Source organism: Haliotis rubra, unplaced genomic scaffold (assembly GCF_003918875.1).
Source record: "Haliotis rubra isolate DU_JTF1 unplaced genomic scaffold, ASM391887v1 Scf133, whole genome shotgun sequence".
NCBI lineage: Eukaryota > Metazoa > Mollusca > Gastropoda > Lepetellida > Haliotidae > Haliotis > Haliotis rubra.
In genome coordinates, this window is record NW_025765259.1 from 427,199 (window position 1) to 447,389 (window position 20,191).

Here is a 20,191-nt window from a genome sequence, read left to right on the forward strand (position 1 = left end):
CCCATGGTCCAGATTAACAACTGCCAGTGGCCCACAAGCAGCTCTAATCCCAGATCATCAAGATGATCCAGACTAATGCCTAATAATATCATGCCACAAGCTCCCCCGGAGATACAGATGGACAGTGTCACTCTCTCCCCTTGTCTTCCCCCCTCCCCCCAACCGATGTCTCTTGTGCGTTAGCTGCTAGTTCCTGTTCATTCACTAATGATGACTTGATGACTGCCAGTCTTACCGGTTGGATTAGGATGTGGCAAGTCTCGGCATGAGGAAATGCAGTAACCGCATCCACTGGCTTCCTCGTCAGATATGACCATTTATTATCATTATGATTACAGTAACAAGCTCTCTGACGTGACCTCGGTTAGGATCAATCTTGTGGAAGAAATGAAGTGTCTGTCACACGGGTTTCGTTTGATGAATTCACAGTGGACACCCTTCAAGATGAGAAAAACTCATTAGTGAAATATTTATGATCACTCTTAACTGTCACTCTGCACATGTCAATTTATTTGAATTAACTACGTCCATTTTATTGGATATAGTCCCAGTGGTTAATGGCCTATATTATTCAGCCAGCGGTTTGTGCATGTGAGTTATTTGTGAACAATGGTCAGTTCTTGCAATAGACTCAAAATGTAGAGTGGCAAGTATATGTTCGATGTCAGCATTATAGTTATGGGTCAGTAACAGGATCGGGCTGTGATACTGCTGATAAATCAGTAAATTTGAACTCATGGAATGACTGTGACTGGTACCTTCTTTCTACATTCATACCCTCCTGAGAGGGTTTTACACGCTGATACAAGCTCTCTGATATACCCTTCTTTGATAGCCTCTTGATAGCCCACTGTAGTACCCCAATAAGATAGTCACTTTGATACCATCTGAGGTAGCCACTTTGATACCATCTATGATAGCCACTTTGATACCATCTGAGGTAGCCACTTTGATATCATCTGAGGTAGTCACTTTGATACCATCTATGATAGCCACTTTGATACCATCTATGATAGTCACTTTGATACCATCTATGATAGCCACTTTGATACCATCTAAGACAGCCACTTTGATACTATCTGAGGTAGCCACTTTGATACCATCTATGATAGCCACTTTGATACCATCTATGATAGCCACTTTGATACCATCTATGATAGCCACTTTGATACCATCTATGATAGCCACTTTGATACCATCTATGATAGCCACTTTGATACCATCTATGATAGCCACTTTGATACCATCTATGATAGCCACTTTGATACCATCTATGATAGCCACTTTGATACCATCTATGATAGCCACTTTGATACCATCTGAGGTAACCACTTTGATACCATCTATGATAGCCACTTTGATACCATCTATGATAGCAACTTTGATACCATCTATGAACTTTGATACATTATGATGCCACTTTGATACCATCTATGATAGCCACTTTGATACCATCTATGATAGCCACTTTGATACCATCTATGATAGCCACTTTGATACCATCTATGATAGCCACTTTGATACCATCTATGATAGCCACTTTGATACCATCTATGATAGCCACTTTGATACCATCTATGATAGCCACTTTGATACCATCTATGATAGCCACTTTGATACCATCTATGATAGCTTTGATACCTTTGATACCTTTGATCTCTATGATAGCCACTTTGATACCATCTATGATAGCCACTTTGATACCATCTGAGGTAGCCACTTTGATACCATCTATGATAGCCACTTTGATACCATCTGAGGAAGCTACTTAGATACCATCTATGATAGCCACTTTGATACCATCTATGATAGCCCCTTTGATACCATCTATGATAGTCACTTTGATACCATCTATGATAGCCACTTTGATACAATCTATGATAGCCTTTGATACCTTATGATACCATCTATGATAGCACCTTTGATACCATCTGTGATAGCCACTTTGATACATCTATGATAGCTACTTTGATACCATCTAAGGTAGCCACTTTGATACCATCTATGATAGCCACTTTGATACCATCTATGATAGCCACTTTGATACCATCTATGATAGCACCTTTGATACCATCTGTGATAGCCACTTTGATACATCTATGATAGCCACTTTGATACCATCTATGATAGCCACTTTGATACCATCTATGATAGCCACTTTGATACCATCTATGATAGCCACTTTGATACATCTATGATAGCCACTTTGATACCATCTGAGGTAGCCACTTTGATACCATCTATGATAGCCACTTTGATACCGTCTATGATAGCTACTTTGATACCATCTGAGGTAGCCACTTTGATACCATCTATGATAGCCACTTTGATACCATCTGAGGTAGCCACTTTGATACCATCTATGATAGCCACTTTGATACCATCTGAGGAAGCTACTTAGATACCATCTATGATAGCCACTTTGATACCATCTATGATAGCCCCTTTGATACCATCTATGATAGTCACTTTGATACCATCTATGATAGCCACTTTGATACCATCTATGATAGCCACTTTGATACCATCTATGATAGCCACTTTGATACCATCTATGATAGCCACTTTGATACCATCTATGATAGCCACTTTGATACCATCTATGATAGCCACTTTGATACCATCTATGATAGCCACTTTGATACCATCTATGATAGCCACTTTGATACCATCTATGATAGCCACTTTGATACCATCTATGATAGCCACTTTGATACCATCTATGATAGCCACTTTGATACCATCTGAGGTAGCCACTTTGATACTTTGATACCATCTATGATAGCCACTTTGATACCATCTATGATAGCCACTTTGATACCATCTATGATAGCCAGCATCTATGATACTTTGATACCATCTATGATAGCCACTTTGATACCATCTCATGATAGCCACTTTGATACCATCTATGATAGCCACTTTGATGCCATCTATGATAGCACCTTTGATACCATCTATGATAGCCACTTTGATACCATCTATGATAGATACCATCCTTTGATACCATCTATGATAGCCACTTTGATACCATCTATGATAGCCACTTTGATACCATCTATGATAGCCACTTTGATACCATCTATGATAGCCACTTTGATACCATCTATGATAGCCACTTTGATACCATCTATGATAGCCACTTTGATACCATCTATGATAGCCACTTTGATACCATCTATGATAGCCACTTTGATACCATCTATGATAGCCACTTTGATACCATCTATGATAGCCACTTTGATACCATCTATGATAGCCACTTTGATACCATCTATGATAGCCACTTTGATACCATCTATGATAGCCACTTTGATACCATCTATGATAGCCACTTTGATACCATCTATGATAGCCACTTTGATACCATCTATGATAGCCACTTTGATACCATCTATGATAGCAACTTTGATACCATCTGTGATAGCCACTTTGATACATCTATGATATACTTTGATACCATCTGAGGTAGCCACTTTGATACCATCTATGATAGCCACTTTAGATACCATCTATGATAGCCACTTTGATACCATCTATGATAGCCACTTTGATACCATCTATGATAGCCACTTTGATACCACTATGATTGATACCATCTATGATAGCCACTTTGATACCATCTATGATAGCCACTTTGATACCATCTATGATAGCCACTTTGATACCATCTGATGATAGCCACTTTGATACCATCTATGATAGCCACTTTGATACCATCTATGATAGCCACTTTGATACCATCTATGATAGCCACTTTGATACCATCTATGATAGCCACTTTGATACCATCTATGATAGCCACTTTGATACCATCTATGATAGCCACTTTGATACCATCTATGATAGCCACTTTGATACCATCTATGATAGCCACTTTGATACCATCTATGATAGCCACTTTGATACCATCTATGATAGCCACTTTGATACCATCTATGATAGCCACTTTGATACCATCTATGATAGCCACTTTGATACCATCTATGATAGCACCTTTGATACCATCTATGATAGTCACTTTGATATCATCTATGATAGCCACTTTGATACAATCTATGATAGCCACTTTGATACCATCTATGATAGCCACTTTGATACCATCTATGATAGCCACTTTGATACTATCTGAGGTAGCCACTTTGATACCATCTATGATAGCCACGTTGATACCATCTATGATAGCCACTTTGATACCATCTATGATAGTCACTTTGATACCATCTATGATAACCACTTTGATACCATCTATGATAACCACTTTGATACCATCTATGATAGCCACTTTGATACCATCTGAAGTAGCCACTTTGATACCATCTGAGGTAGCCACTTTGATACCATCTATGATAGCCACTTTGATACCATCTGAGGTAGCCACTTTGATACCATCTATGATAACCACTTTGATACCATCTGTGATAGCCACTTTGATACATCTATGATAGCTACTTTGATACCATCTGAGGTAGCCACTTTGATACCATCTATGGTATAAGATGAGGTGAGTGTGTATGAAGATGAGACAGGTGTGTAACCAGGTGTGTTACAAGGTACATAACCAGGTGTGTTACAAGGTACATAACCAGGTGTGTTACCAGGTACATAACCAGGTGTGTTACCAGGTACATAACCAGGTTTGTTACCAGGTACATTACCAGGTGTGTTACCAGGTACATAACCAGGTGTGTTACCAGGTACATAACCAGGTTTGTTACCAGGTACATAACCAGGTGTGTTACAAGGTACATAACCATGTGTGTTACAAGGTACATAACCATGTGTGTTACAAGGTACATTACCAGGTGTGTTACCAGGTACATTACCAGGTGTGTTACCAGGTACATAACCAGGTGTGTTACAAGGTACATAACCAGGTGTGTTACAAGGTACATAACCAGGTGTGTTACAAGGTACATAACCAGGTGTGTTACCAAGGTACATAACCAGATGTGTTACCAGTTTATAAACAGGTGTGCATCATGTGTGTATCCATGTGTGTCACCAGATGAGTAATTGTTGAATTTTTATCTTTCTATTAATGTTCATCAATTACCTATCTCCTTGTCAATGAAAGAAGACAAACATAAATGACAATAGTGAGTGAGAAGACAAACATAAATGACAATAGTGAGTGAGTTTAGTTTTACGCCACACTCAACAATATTCCAGCTATATGGCAGCGTTCTGTTAATAATCAAATCTTGACCAGACTTTCCAGTGATCAACAGCATGAGCATCAATCTACTTAACTGAAATACAATGACATGTGTCAACCAAGTCAGCAAGTCTGACCACGCTGTTCCCGCTAGTCGCCTCTTACAACAAGCATGGGTTACTGAAGATCAGTTGTAACTCACATCTTCACAGGTGACTTGAAATGATGAGGGTCTTTCTGTACACTTTAATTCTGTACAATCAAATGTGCAACCTTCGCTCCAGATATTTTGCATATCCCTCATGTGAGACTATTTGCAACAAGTCCTGCTGTGATTCCAGTATGATATAGGCCTACAGTATACCATGTCTGTCCATGGGCTGTAAATCCAGAGTAGAATTGGTCCCCAGTGAAATGTACTTGTTCCCAGCAGTGGTCCAGGGTAAAATAGAAACCCATTGTCCCATGTTTGCCTCCTGGCTATGATTTCAGGGCAGAGAAGGACTGGTGTAGAATTCATTATTAACAGTCCTTGATTCTTTCACTTACATCCAGTGTCAGAAGTATGGCATATACTCAGTGAAGCACTCCTACAATATTTGTGTGGCCCTCTCTGAGCATCCTGCTTACACCACCACAGAGTCACCTACTGAGTGAAACACTCCTTCAATCACTGTGTCTGTCCTGGCTCTCTGGTCCTACATGATGGTCCTCCATGACGCGTCTACTGCTGCTTCATACTGAGGAAGCACCAGTAAAATCTGAAGTCTGTCTCGACATCCTCAGAACATCTGTTCAGTGTCTGCTGAAATATTCTAATGTCTAAGATGGAGGGGACAAGACTTATTGACCCAGTTCTTTTCTCTGGCAAGTGATATGTTTGAGGAAGTACATGACACCCGGTTGTAATTCACTAAGGAGAGTTGCCTCCCTTTGGCCTGGCAGGAACCTAACAAGATGAGTTTCATTTGCCCTGATTGTATTGTAGCAGTGCGTGGTGTCATCCCACAGATGACATCTTTAATCTGGTTAACCTCTTTGGTCATGTGGACAAGGTGTCCAACTCCTGATCAGAAGTCTGTGGTTCGAATCCCAGCACAGGACTCGGAAATTTTATGGCCACTACAATATTGCAAGGTTTGCCAGCACCAGCACATGCTCAGGTGTAGGACCAACATACAAAACATGGTGACCGGAGCAAAGAATGAGAGTTGGTTATATATTCTTTTTCATGTCCTCTTCTGTGTATATATGTATAAAAACAGTCCTTTCATACCAGACAGGCTTATCCCACAGAGTCTATGTCAAGGTTTGAACCACATTGGGGCAATTCCTGACTGAACAGTAAGACATTTCTCTTCAGCGTGGACTAGCTGTCACAGATGGGTTTCACCTTTGTAAGCACCTGACAAACTGAATCACCTTGTGCCAAGTGTATCTCACTAGTTGGTTTACAGCAATCCAGTCATATCAAGAGTTCTTGAATGAACTATTTGTTTATTATTATTACTTGACAAACATTTATCCTTCTTGTGCTGTGGTTTTCTGTAAATATTTTGTAATAAGCTTCTGAAAATATTCAATGTCATGTAATTTTGATTTGAGTTTGCCTTGTGACATGTCTCCCATCATGGAAGATGGCACTAACAAGATAACATACAGATTGGTCTAGAATGTGGTCACGGGGCACTCACTGCAGCTCAGTCAAGTCAGTTAGTCAAGGTTTGTGTGATGTTGTTATTTGCCTGGAATCAGACCATTGATTCCATCGACACTGTCCGTCAACATGGAACAATAATGTCGCATGTCCTTGTTGCTTAGCATTGTGGTAGCCACACTGATGATAAAGTAAAACTATCTGTGAATATCTGTATCGACAAACATGTTTATCATTTTATAACTGTTACAAATGGGTTTGTTATGGTTGGGACCAGGGTTTCACATGGCCATATTAGCACAGAGACAGTTGTACCTCCCATCCTTGACTGAAGATAAGTTTAGCTCTCAGATCAGTTTGCTGATTGTAGTTGTCTGACAATAGACCTGTATTATGTTTATTGCTGCCCTGTTTGGGGTGAAGGTGGGGTGATAAGGTGTTGGATTGCAGACCCAGGTTTTACTCCTCACATGGTATAGTGTGTGAAACCCATATATATAGGAATGCAGGCAATGTGTGTGTGTGTCTGTTTTTGTTGTTAATCCCACCAAATGCCACCACACCCTCCCCGAAGACATCCAATTTCCAACTGTCAGTCACCTACAGCCCTTTATGAAGTTGTTTTGACATTCACCTATATGCTGTCCTCAATGTGTTTTATCCTCTGCTAGATATTCAAGTTGTGGTCAGTGTTATGTGTTGTTTTCTGAAAGAGATGCATGTGTTAAATGTTGTTCTATATATTTTGTTTTTCCTCCTTCAGAATCCAAGCATAGAGATGCAAAACATAAAATAATGTGGATGTCTTAAGCAGGATGTTACATTTATAAGATGTATTGAACAACATTAGTGTCATTCCTGTCCGTGGCAGTGCGATATCTTACCATAATTATGGTTGATTGCCATGCTTTGGTATAAAAAATTTCTTTAAAAAATGTGAAGCTGTACAGATTTGCAATTATTTTCAGTTTACCGTGTTGTGAGAGTTATGTGTCTCGCCCCACGCCTGGGCTTAATGGGGCACTGGCCTTATGTTATGTACTGGAGCACTTTGATCGCATACTCGTTGTTTACATCTAAACCTTGAGCCGCTGGTCGGATTTAAAATAAAATAGACTTTTGGTCTGATTGTTTGATGAAAAAGATAGTCAGTATGGTAAGAATGCTATAATGTCAAATTCTGGTTATTTTCTGCTGACAGGAATCGGGGAAACAGCTTGTTTCTTTGAAGTGATTGCTTTAAAGGATTTTAACTTCAATTTTCTATTTTTCCACAGTCCTGCATTGTGGTAACCATCTATGACAGGTGTCGCTTAAGGCTCTCACTATAACAAATACTGCTCATGATAAAGGATGGTATGACAATCAGTTGATCACATCTATTCATGATGAGGGATGGTATGACAATCAGTTGATCACATCTATTCATGATGAAGGATGGTATGACAATGAGTTGATCACATCTATTCATGATGAAGGATGGTATGACAATCAGTTGATCACATCTATTCATGATGAAGGATGATATGACAATTGGCTGATCACATCTATTCATGATGAAGGATGGTATGGCAATTGGTTGATCACATCTATTCATGATGAAGGATGATATGACAATTGGCTGATCACATCTATTCATGATGAAGGATGGTATGGCAATTGGTTGATCACATCTATTCATGATGAAGGATGGTATGACAATTGGCTGATCACATCTATTCATGATGAAGGATGATCTGACAATTGGTTGATCACATCTATTCATGATGAAGGATGGTATGACAATTGGCTGATCACATCTATTCATGATGAAGGATGATCTGACAATCAGTTGATCACATCTACTCATGATGGAAGGATGGTATGACAATTTCCTGATCACATCTATTCATGATGAAGGATGGTATGACAATTGGCTGATCACATCTATTCATGATGAAGGATGGTATGACAATTGGCTGATCACATCTTTTCATGATGAAGGATGTTCTGACATTTGGTTGATCACATCTATTCGTGATGAAGGATGATATGACCATCACTTGATGACATCTATTCTTGAGGATGATATGACCATCACTTGATGACATCTATTCTTGAAGGATGGTATTACCATCACTCGATGACATCTATTCTTGAAGGATGATATGACAATCAGTTGATGACATCTATTCTTGAAGAATGGTATTACCATCACTCAATGACGTCTATTCTTGAAGGATGATATGACAATCAGTTGATGACATCTATTCTTGAGGATGATATGACCATCACTTAATGACATCTATTCTTGAAGGATGGTATTACCATCACTCGATGACATCTATTTTTGAAGGATGATATGACAATCAGTTGATGACATCTAATCATCATGAAGGATGATATGACAATCAGTTGATTGGAACTATTCATGATGAAGTATGATATGACCCTCATTTGATGACATCTTTCCTTGCGGATGATTTGACAATGAGTTGATCGCATGTATTCATGATGAAGCATGGTATGATAATCAGTTGATCACATCTATTTATGATGAAGGATGGTATGACAATCAGTTGATCACATTTATTCATGATGAAGGATGGTATGACAATCAGTTGATCACATCTATTTATGATGAAGGATGGTATGAAAATCAGTTGATCACATCTATTCATAAAGAAGGATGGTATTACAATCATTTCTTCACATCTATTCATGATGAAGTATGGTGTGGCCATAACTTGATGACATCTATTCATGATGAAGGATGGTAGGGCAGTCATTTAATGACATCTATGCTTGAAGTATAATATGACCATCACTTGATGACGTCTATTGTTGAAGGATGATATGACCATCACTTGATGACATCTCTTGTTGAAGGATGATATGACCATCACTTGATGACGTCTATTCTTGAAGGATGATATGACCATCACTTGATGACATCTCTTGTTGAAGGATGATATGACCATCACTTGATGACATCTATTCTTGAAGGATGATATGGCCATCACTTGATGACATCTCTTGTTGAAGGATGATATGACCATCACTTGATGACATCTATTCTTGAAGGATGATATGGCCATCACTTGATGACATCTATTCTTGAAGGATGATATGGCCATCACTTGATGACATCTCTTGTTGAAGTATAATATGACCATCACTTGATGACATCTATTTTTGAAGGATGATATGACTATCACTTGATGACATCTATTCTTGAAGGATGATATGGCCATCACTTGATGACATCTATTCTTGAAGGATGATATGACCATCACTTGATGACGTCTATTCTTGAAGGATGATATGGCCATCACTTGATGACGTCTATTCTTGAAGGATGATATGGCCATCACTTGATGACATCTCTTGTTGAAGTATAATATGACCATCACTTGATGACATCTATTTTTGAAGGATGATATGACCATCACTTGATGACATCTATTTTTGAAGGATGATATGACCATCACTTGATGACATCTCTTGTTGAAGGATGATGACATCTATTCTTGAAGGATGATATGACCATCACTTGATGACATCTATTCTTGAAGGATGATATGACCATCACTTGATGACATCTATTCTTGAAGGATGATATGGCCATCACTTGATGACATCTATTCTTGAAGGATGATATGGCCATCACTTTGATGGCACTTCGATGGCATCTATTCTTGATGAAGGATGATATGGCCATCACTTGATGGCATCTATTCTTGAAGGATGATATGGCCATCACTTGATGACAAATGATGATATCATTTTTTATTCATGTTTTCTCTTGGGTTTGTAACAGTGTTTAACTGTTACTGTAGATTTGAGGTAGTTTGTTTAGCATCTGTACTCAAAGTTGTAATGATCAGCAGATTATTCGTGGAAGTTACACATTTGCACTTTAGTTAGCATATCGTCCTGGCAGAATAGGTCCACACCAACCTATAATGGTAGTGAAAGGCAGCTGCACTATTGTGATAGCTGTCCCTCTTAAAGTGTGGATGGAGAATATCACAGAGTTAAAGCTGTTTCCTAAACGGTTATTACCTAAAACACACAGAGACACAGTGTCACACAGATAGACACAGTAAAAGCTTTGTTTGTGTAGTTGAAGATTACAGACTGGAGAATATCAGAGATGTTCCTCCAGTCGTAAAAGCTTTGACATGTAGTTGAAGATTACAGACAACACTGACACTGACAGTTTGTGATGGGAGCATAAATGCCTGCTTCAGCAATGTCAAGCTGGTTGTTAAAGACCCATGAACAGCAAAGCTCCACACCTAGGTGTCAGTGTGAGGAGCTCACATATTGATTATTGACTTGTTCCTCTTGTTGGTGTCTCTGCGGGCTCCATACGGTGAAGCAGATCTTCCTATCATCCAGTGCATCAGAGTACATCTATATTCTCTGGGCCTTCTTTTTGGTGTTTATATACCGGTGAACAGTTCCCTTCTTCGTGTCTTCCCCCGTGTTTTGCTTTATACCAGGTGTATCAGCGTACTTGAGTGTCATGAATCAGATATGGAAATTGTTGTGCAGGTAAGTACAGTTTAAGTAATGGTTTCTTTTACAAGTTAGTGTCCAAGAAAGCATTTTCTGATTGGAAATAATTACTTTGATTAAATATGCCTACTCAAATTGTTCCATGGGCTGGAAGAAAGAACTCCACTTTTACAATATGGTTGGTTCTTGTCTCATTGCCTGGACTGGTTTGCTGAGCTCTGCTACAAGCACTGATGGATCCCTGAATGGGTTTTCAACAGGTTACATGTCCACCTGTTTGAACTACTCTATCAACTGTTTTTAGGCACTTCCTAGCTTACAGACATGAGAATTTTCTGTGGATCCGTAGATTTTTATGATTTTTGTTTCATTTTGAACATTTTTGAGATCGATGTAAATTTGCAATGAAAGACCCCCAAGACCCCTGGCTAAATTTTCAGTGATTTTTTGTGGTTTGCCGTTCTCATGGCTCAACTTAATGTGCACCCTTTTTCTCCAACTGATGGATCACCCTGTAGTACTTCCAGTGCTACTAGTTGATGTACAACCTGTAAAGTTGCCTTTTGCGGTCCTTGCAGAGTTATGTAAGAACCATGTAATGTGTCAAGGACTTTGTGATATCATGTGCCAAAGACTTTGTGATATCATGTGCCAAGGACTATGCAATATCATGTGGCATAGACTTTGTGATATCATGTGGCAAGGACTGTGTCATATAATGTCACAAGGATTTTGTGATATCATGTGCCAAGAACTATGCAATATCATGTGCCATAGACTTTGTGATATCATGTGGCAAGGACTGTGTCATATAATGTGACAAAGACTTTGTGATGTCATGTGACAAGGACCATGTGATATTATGTTAAAAGTACTGCGTGATATTATGTTAAAAGTACTGTGATATCATTTGACATTGACTGAGTTATATCATGTGCCATAGAATTTGTGATATCATGTGACAAAGACTATGTGATATCATGTTATGAGTACTATGTGATATCATTGGTGGATCCAGAGGGGGGGTTCAGGGGGAACCCCCACCCACACACACACCTGAAAAAGACTTAAGACCACATTGAAGATTTTTTTTGCTTTGGCGGAGCCAAATGTGGGGTTCGAAGCCCCTGAACCCCATTTTTCAAATTCCTGGATCCGCCCATGGATATCATATGTGGAAAGGACTATGTGATATCATGTGACAAGGACCATATTATGTCATGTGACAAGGACTGTGATATATGTTATAAGTACTATGTGATATCATGTGGCAAGGGCCATGTGATATCATGATATTGAAGTCTGACAATATGTCATGGAGCCCCCAATCAAACCCGTGTTACACCAAATACATTTCTTTTTACATATGTGTAAATGATTATGTATTTTTTGCATATTTATAAATTTGAGGTGATCTCTACTGTAGGAGCAAATTTATTGCCCTGAAATATACTTTTAAGAGGGTGCCATTTCACTAGGACCTTCATTACAAAGTGTTCAGGAACACTAACTTAAGAGTTGAGGAACTTATAATAACAAATCATGATGTGCAAGTTGTAGACAGGCAAATTTCCATGCATAGTCTCGCAGACTGCTTGTTCTGATCACGGTGCAAGGACTGGTCCCATTTAGCTTGTCTGAAGACTGAAGAATATCTGGAATCATGCACCATTCCTTGTCTGGTCTTCCTCCATCTCCTTGTTCCGCCCCAATCACCATCTTCAACAACAGTGGAATTTTATTTCATTCCTACAACGAGAACACTCCGAAGGTTTTCTGACTCAGTATCGAAGTCATGCCTGTTTAAGAGTTTTTAACCAAATCAAGCATTTAGCCTAATTAGCCTAGAATAGCTCTGGATTAAGTTTGGATCACGCAGGAGTCTTAACAGAGGTCTGTTGCTCATTAAGCCCAGACAATGACTTAGATATTTATGTCAAATTGCAAGATCTGTTTTCCAACAGAGGGACTGGTAGCACTATGAATACTGTCTAATGTATGAAGGATGTTTGCTGACACATGAAACAGTTCTTGTTTTAGGTTTCATACATTACTATGGCTTCTGAATACCTCCGGTATAACTGTTTGATGTTACTTCCCAACTTATGCCAGTGTAGCAGGGTGTGGAGTCATTACACAGATGTCAGCTTTCATCATGTACACATGGCTTCCAGCCTCAGATCAGAGGGTCTGTGGTTCCAGTCTTTGAACGCAGGACTCTGAAGTATGGCTGCTGATCTGTGAAGCTAATAATCCTGTCTTTACTGATGGAAGTGTGTATTTATTACATGCCGTTCCCCAAGACTCGTGTAGCAATGTCAGTCAACCACCAACAGGTAGCAGGTCCCATCAACACAGCACATTCTGTTATACCACGTCATGACTTGTTTGTTGTGTGTGAGGGGTTGTGTCTACTAGTTGCTGTAGGTTTCAGGTTCCTCTGTTATCGTACAGCAAACGACCTGTGAAGATCCAGGTTAGAATTTATCTTCAGTAACCCATGCTTGTCTTAAAAGGCAACTAGCGGGATCAGGTGGTCAGGCTTGCTGACTGGGTTAACACATGTCATCGTATCCCAATTGCATAGATCGATGCTCATGCTGTTCATCACTGGATTGTCTGGTCCAGACTCAATTACTTACAGACTGCCGCCATATAGCTGGAATACTGCTGAGTGCAGCATAAAACTCACTCACTCACTCACTCACTTACTCATACAGCAAAGCTCAATGTGTTAATCAGTGTCTGACAGACAGGTGTTTCTTTTATCTGTTTGACAAGGTGAAATGACAGGTATGCTATCTCAGGTAATATTTCACAGAAAGGTTCTAATATATGAATACACAAGGTCCTTCAAGGTCATTTCTCCTTGCCACTATGCTTGTCACTCTGTCTTTCTGTCTTTCTGTCCTTTTGGGGGCGGTGGCGTAGCCTAGTGGTTAAAGCGTTTGCTCGTCACACCAAAGACCCGGGCTCGATTCCCCACATGGGCACAATGTGTGAAGCCAATTTCTGGTGTCCCCCGCCATGATATTGCTGGAATATTGCTAAAAGCGGCATAAAACTTCACTCACTCTGTCCATCTGTCCATCTGCCTGTCCATCAGCTCTGGACTCTATCCAATCTACTGTAAATCTTTGAATTAATGGCGTCTCCAAATTAATGCGACTGTTTGCCTCCAGCTAATAGCACGACTCAATATTAATGCGACTTTCCTCCAGGCCAAGTAGAATTATGTGTAGTGAAGTAGAGATGTATTTAATCTTTACCTAAATCCATCCTTACATGCATCCAATAAAATAGCAAACAGCACTGCTTATTAGATCAGAGTAGAACACTTAGAGTAGAACACTTCTGTAAAGAACCATTTACAACCCTCATACAACCACCTGTCACTGACTGGTGTGGTGAGAAGGTGTCAGCAAACATCAAGGCAAACATCAAGGCAGACAGCAACACAGAGGCTGTAGGTCTGTAGATAAGTGTGATGAAGCCTGTCCATGTGTGTTGGGCTTGTAGCATCATGAGGTTCTTGAGAGGCATATTCACCTGACGAAGGGGCAAGGAATAGCCCTGAAACGTTGTGACATACAAGAAAGAAGAGGTTGTCATCATAATATTTGCGTTTTACTTGTAGCATCATATATCCACTTTGCTCAATGTTCACTTAACCAGGCACCTCGTCGAAAAATCCAGTTGACTTCCCTCCCTGAGGTATTCAGATAGGCCACGAGATCGAAGTCTCAAATAGTTCAACACTCAATACTGGACCACCATAAACAAGACAGGTAGTAACTGTCAGTAACCATGGCAGCAAGTTGTCATGTCACATTGGTGGGGGTTTGTTATTACTCCTGGCCAACTCTTTATATTCAGATTAAGTAAAACATGTTTAGTTTAGTTATTCATGATAAAGTCAGAATCATACAATTGACACTTACATTAAATAACAAAGGTTTTATTTATTTCTTTTCTTTTCTTTTTCCCACTGACTAAAACATTTCTTGTAAAAGGGTCTGTAGACCAAGTAATTACAAAGAGAGTCGTGATTCAGATTAAAGTGGAGCGGTTGTAATTATCCTTCAAATACAGCTGGAAGTTTAACCTTATCAGCAACGACAGTTGGTAATTGTCAGCTGTACACGTCTACCGTGGGTTGTCACTGTAATGTCCCTTGTGCTTGGTGACTGTCAGGTTACTTGTCACTGAAATTGTCCCTGGTGTCCAGATGACTTACATGTTAACTAGATCGCCCTCTATTTTCCAGACACCTTACATGTCAACTGTGTCGGTCCCTCTGTGTTCCAGACACCTTACATGTCAACTGTGTCGGTCAGACACCCATGTCAACTGTGTTTTCAGACACATTACATGTCAACTGTGTCTGTCCAGACACCCATGTCTGTGTGTTCCAGACACCTTGCATGTCAACTGTGTTGGTCCCTCTGTGTTTCAGACACACCATTACATGTCAACTGTGTTGGTCACTCTGTGTTCCAGACACCTTACATGTCAACTGTGTCCCTCTGGTCCCTCTGTGTTGGTCCTCTGTGTTCCAGACACCTTTACATGTCAACTGTGTTGGTCACTCTGGTCCAGACACCTTACATGTCAACTGTGTGTCACTCTGTTTCAGACACCTTACATGTCAACTGTGTTGGTCACTCTGTGTTCCAGACACACCTTACATGTCAACTGTGTTGGGTCCTTCTGTGTTTTCCAGACACCTTACATGTCAACTGTGTCGGTCCCTCTGTGTTTCCAGACACCTTACATGTCAACTGTGTCGGTCCCTCTGTGTTTCCAGACACCTTACATGTCAACTGTGTTGGTCCTTCTCTGTTTTCAGACACCTTACTGTGTTGGTCACTCTGTGTTCCAGACACCTTACATGTCAACTGTGTTGGTCACTCTGTGTTCCAGACACCTTACATGTCAACTGTGTTGGTCACTCTGTGTTTCAGACTGTGTTCCAGACACCTTACATTACATCAACTGTGTTGGTCCTCTGTGTTTCCAGACACCTTACATGTCAACTGTGTTGGTCAGACAACCTACATGTCAACTGTGTTGGTCACTCTGTGTTCCAGACACCTTACATGTCAACTGTGTTGGTCCTTCTGTGTTTTCAGACACCTTACATGTCAACTGTGTTGGTCCCTCTGTGTTTTCAGACACCTTACATGTCAACTGTGTTGGTCCCTCTGTGTTTTCAGACACCTTACATGTCAACTGTGTTGGTCCTTCTGTTTTCCAGACACCTTACATGTCAACTGTGTTGGTCCCTCTGTGTTCCAGACACCTTACATGTCAACTGTGTTGGTCCCTCTGTGTTTCCAGACACCTTACATGTCAACTGTGTTGGTCACTCTGTGTTCCAGACACCAACTACATGTCACACTGTCAACTGTGGTCACTCTGTGTTCCAGACACCTTACATGTCAACTGTGTTGGTCCTTCTGTGTTTCAGACAGACACCTTACATGTCAACTGTGTTCCAGGTCCTGTGTTTCAGACACCCTACATGTCTGTGTTCCAGACACCTTACATGTCAACTGTGTTGGTCACTTCTGTCAGACAACCTACATTCCAGACACCTTACATGTCAACTGTGTTGGTCACTCTGTGTTCCAGACACCTTACATGTCAACTGTGTTGGTCACTCTGTGTTCCAGACACCTTACATGTCAACTGTGTTGGTCACTCTGTGTTCCAGACACCTTACATGTCAACTGTGTTGGTCACTCTGTGTTCCAGACACCTTACATGTCAACTGTGTCGGTCCTTCTGTGTTTTCAGACACCTTACATGTCAACTGTGTTGGTCCTGTCTTTTCAGACAACCTACATGTCAACTGTGTTGGTCACTCTGTGTTCCAGACACCTTACATGTCAACTGTGTTGGTCACTCTGTGTTCCAGACACCTTACATGTCAACTGTGTTGGTCACTCTGTGTTCCAGACACCTTACATGTCAACTGTGTTGGTCACTCTGTGTTCCAGACACCTTACATGTCAACTGTGTTGGTCACTCTGTGTTCCAGACACCTTACATGTCAACTGTGTTGGTCCTTCTGTGTTTTCAGACACCTTACATGTCAACTGTGTTCGGTCCCTCTGTGTTTTCAGACACCTTACATGTCAACTGTGTCTGTGTCAACCTACTGTGTATTCAGACACATTGTGTTTCCAGACATGCAACTGTGTCGGTCATGTCAACTGTGTTGATCACATTACTCTGTGTTTCCAGACATGTCAACTTACATCTAGTCAGTGCCGGTCCCTCTGTGTTTCCTGAGACACCTTACATGTCAACTATATGTCTGTCCCTCTGTCCAGTGTTATTTCTCCACTTGGGTCCACCCCCACCTTGTTTAAAGTATGGATCTCCTACTGTTGGCACCAATACCAGAGGTCTGTGTCTGACCTAGTAGTGACCTCCACTCTTCGTGAGATGGCCGGTGGATATGGACAGTTAATGACTGTCTGATCCTTATGCTGTCTAATTAACTACCAATCTGTGTGCTGAGAGTCCACTGGAGAGGCATATGTACCCCATTTGTCAGAGGCAACACAAATTGCTGTACAGTTGCAGCCTGTAGTCCCATGATTAACCTATCCAGTCTCAGATGCTTCTTGTGTTGAATACGGCACCTTAGCATCACATTGTACATGTAAGATGAGTAAATATAAGTTAAGTCCTGATCAAGGCCCTTGTAGTTATATAAACAATGGTATAGTGTGGTTGGTGAGATTTTTGTTACTTATTTAAAAGGGGAGGTGGGTAGCCTAGTGGTTAAAGCGTTCGCTCCCCACATGGGTTCAATGTATGAATCCCTTTACTGGTGTCTTCCCCCCCCATGATATTGCTGGAATATTGCTATAGGTGGCATAAAACTAAACTCACTCGCTCACTGTTTTGTTAAAGCTTTGTAGGGGGCACAGGTTGGACCCTAGTCTGACTGAAACAAATCTATCCAAGAAAGTCCATGGAAGTCTAAAATGTGTGGCAAGTCCTGAAAATGATGAATGTCCTTTATTATATATCATTATGATTTATTAACCATTTCTTCTGTAAAATATGTTCATTTCAGAGACAAGATGTTAGTCAAAGGAGGCCCATTAGATTAAGGGTCTGCACTTTGCTGTGCGCAGTTACATTACTTGGGCACACCAGAAACCTATAATTGTCTGTTCAAATCCCAGTTTGCCCATATCATGTTTCGAGGTGTGTCAGCACCAGCACCATGCTCGTGGTTTCAGCCAAGTGATATAGGTCCAACACCTTCATCACGTCAGTCCTCATGTACTTCTAGTAGACGTGCAGTGATATAACTCGTATACTGCTCAGTCATACTGAATCCAACTTAACCACTCAGTCATGTTCTTGTGTGGACATATCACTCAACGGACCCGTTAACTGTGACCATTTCTTTGAGTGGTATTTTACATGTATTCAACGGCGTCCGTACGACCCAATTCTTGTTAAAGCGATATCTCATGGACACTTGTATCCAATGTCTTCAAATTTGGGGACAGACTACATTAGGGGATTATGCAGACACCAGTCGATTTGGGTGACCTTGACCATATCTTCAAGGTCACCACGACACTTTGACTGCTTTTCAAACTTATTTAAACATGATATCTCATAAAACATTGCACCCAATGAGTTCAATTATGTTGACAGCCTACATTGGGTAATTATGCAGACACCAGTCATTTCAGGCATCTTGTATGTGTCCAAAAATAAAAGTAGTAAATATAGATATTCCATTCTTTAGCTGTGGGGACATTGCCATTTCAGTGGCAAACACTTGTTGTAACATTGATATGTCAGATATTTCATGATGATGATGATGATGATGATGATGATGATGATGATGTTGTTGCTGTTGAAGACAGCAGTGGGCTAGCCTACTAGTGCATCAGCTCCATATGCTAAAGATCTGGTTTTGATTCCCGGCAACAATGTACAAGGCACAAAGTGTAATGTTCCAGAATATAGTAAAATGACATAAAACTCAACTGACTCACTAACTGACTTGTGTTCACCTTGTTTTCTCCGTGTTTCAGGAAACACAGTAGTGGGGACCTCCACAGTCGATTAAAAACCCGCAAACTCCTCGGTGTTGGCGAAACAGATGATGGCGATGTTCACAGGTCAAAGGTCAGTAGTTTCTGTGTTAGGCCAGACCAATTTTATTTCTTGTTTTACGTATCCACCGGTTGTATTTTTTCAAGAATAAGAAAAAAATATAAATTAATTTTCCCCACTCAAAAAATAAAATCCTAGTGTTTTTCTCGGCCAAAAATGTAAACTTACAAAAAAACAATATTTAGGTTGTTTGTTGACCTATATACAATTCATAAATTGCCAAAAGTAAACTACTTTTAGTATTTAAAAGGAATATTACTTTCACTGGTGATGTATATATATATTTTTTTCCTCCTGCCTTTAGGTTGTCTGATGACAAAAATCCGTAAAACAAGAAATAAAATTGGTCTGGCCTTATTAGCCCTTTGCAGTATTTGAATCATAAGATATTGTAGTAGCCAGACTCTCTTATAGCAGAGGCTTCATTGTTGATGCATATGATTAGTTGAAAGTAATATGTCAAGCTCAATGCATGGCAAAAGTGTTTTGTAAACTTGAATAGCTTATATTTTTCCAAGTCACACTCACTAGATGTTGTATTATGAAACAAAGTGCAAACCTCAGGAATGCTAATGCTCACCCACTCTGTCACTCACTCACTCACTCATTCTGTCACTCACTCACTCACTCAGAAGTGCATCCCCTTCAGTGATTCATTCTCCAGGCTGGCTAACCTCTCTCCCCACATCTCAGACAGTACTTAATAAATCAGTCTG

General features: G+C 40.2%; 1 protein-coding gene across 1 annotated transcript in view; it reads left to right on the forward strand.

The window, feature by feature from the left end:
- LOC124267657 (tumor protein p53-inducible protein 11-like) overlaps positions 1–20,191 on the forward strand; it is a 309,559-nt gene that overhangs the window by 269,177 nt on the left and 20,191 nt on the right. The window contains exon 3 of the mRNA XM_046702629.1: positions 19,394–19,487. Within this exon, the coding sequence (XP_046558585.1) occupies positions 19,394–19,487 (94 nt within the window). The remainder of the gene's footprint in view (positions 1–19,393; positions 19,488–20,191) is intronic.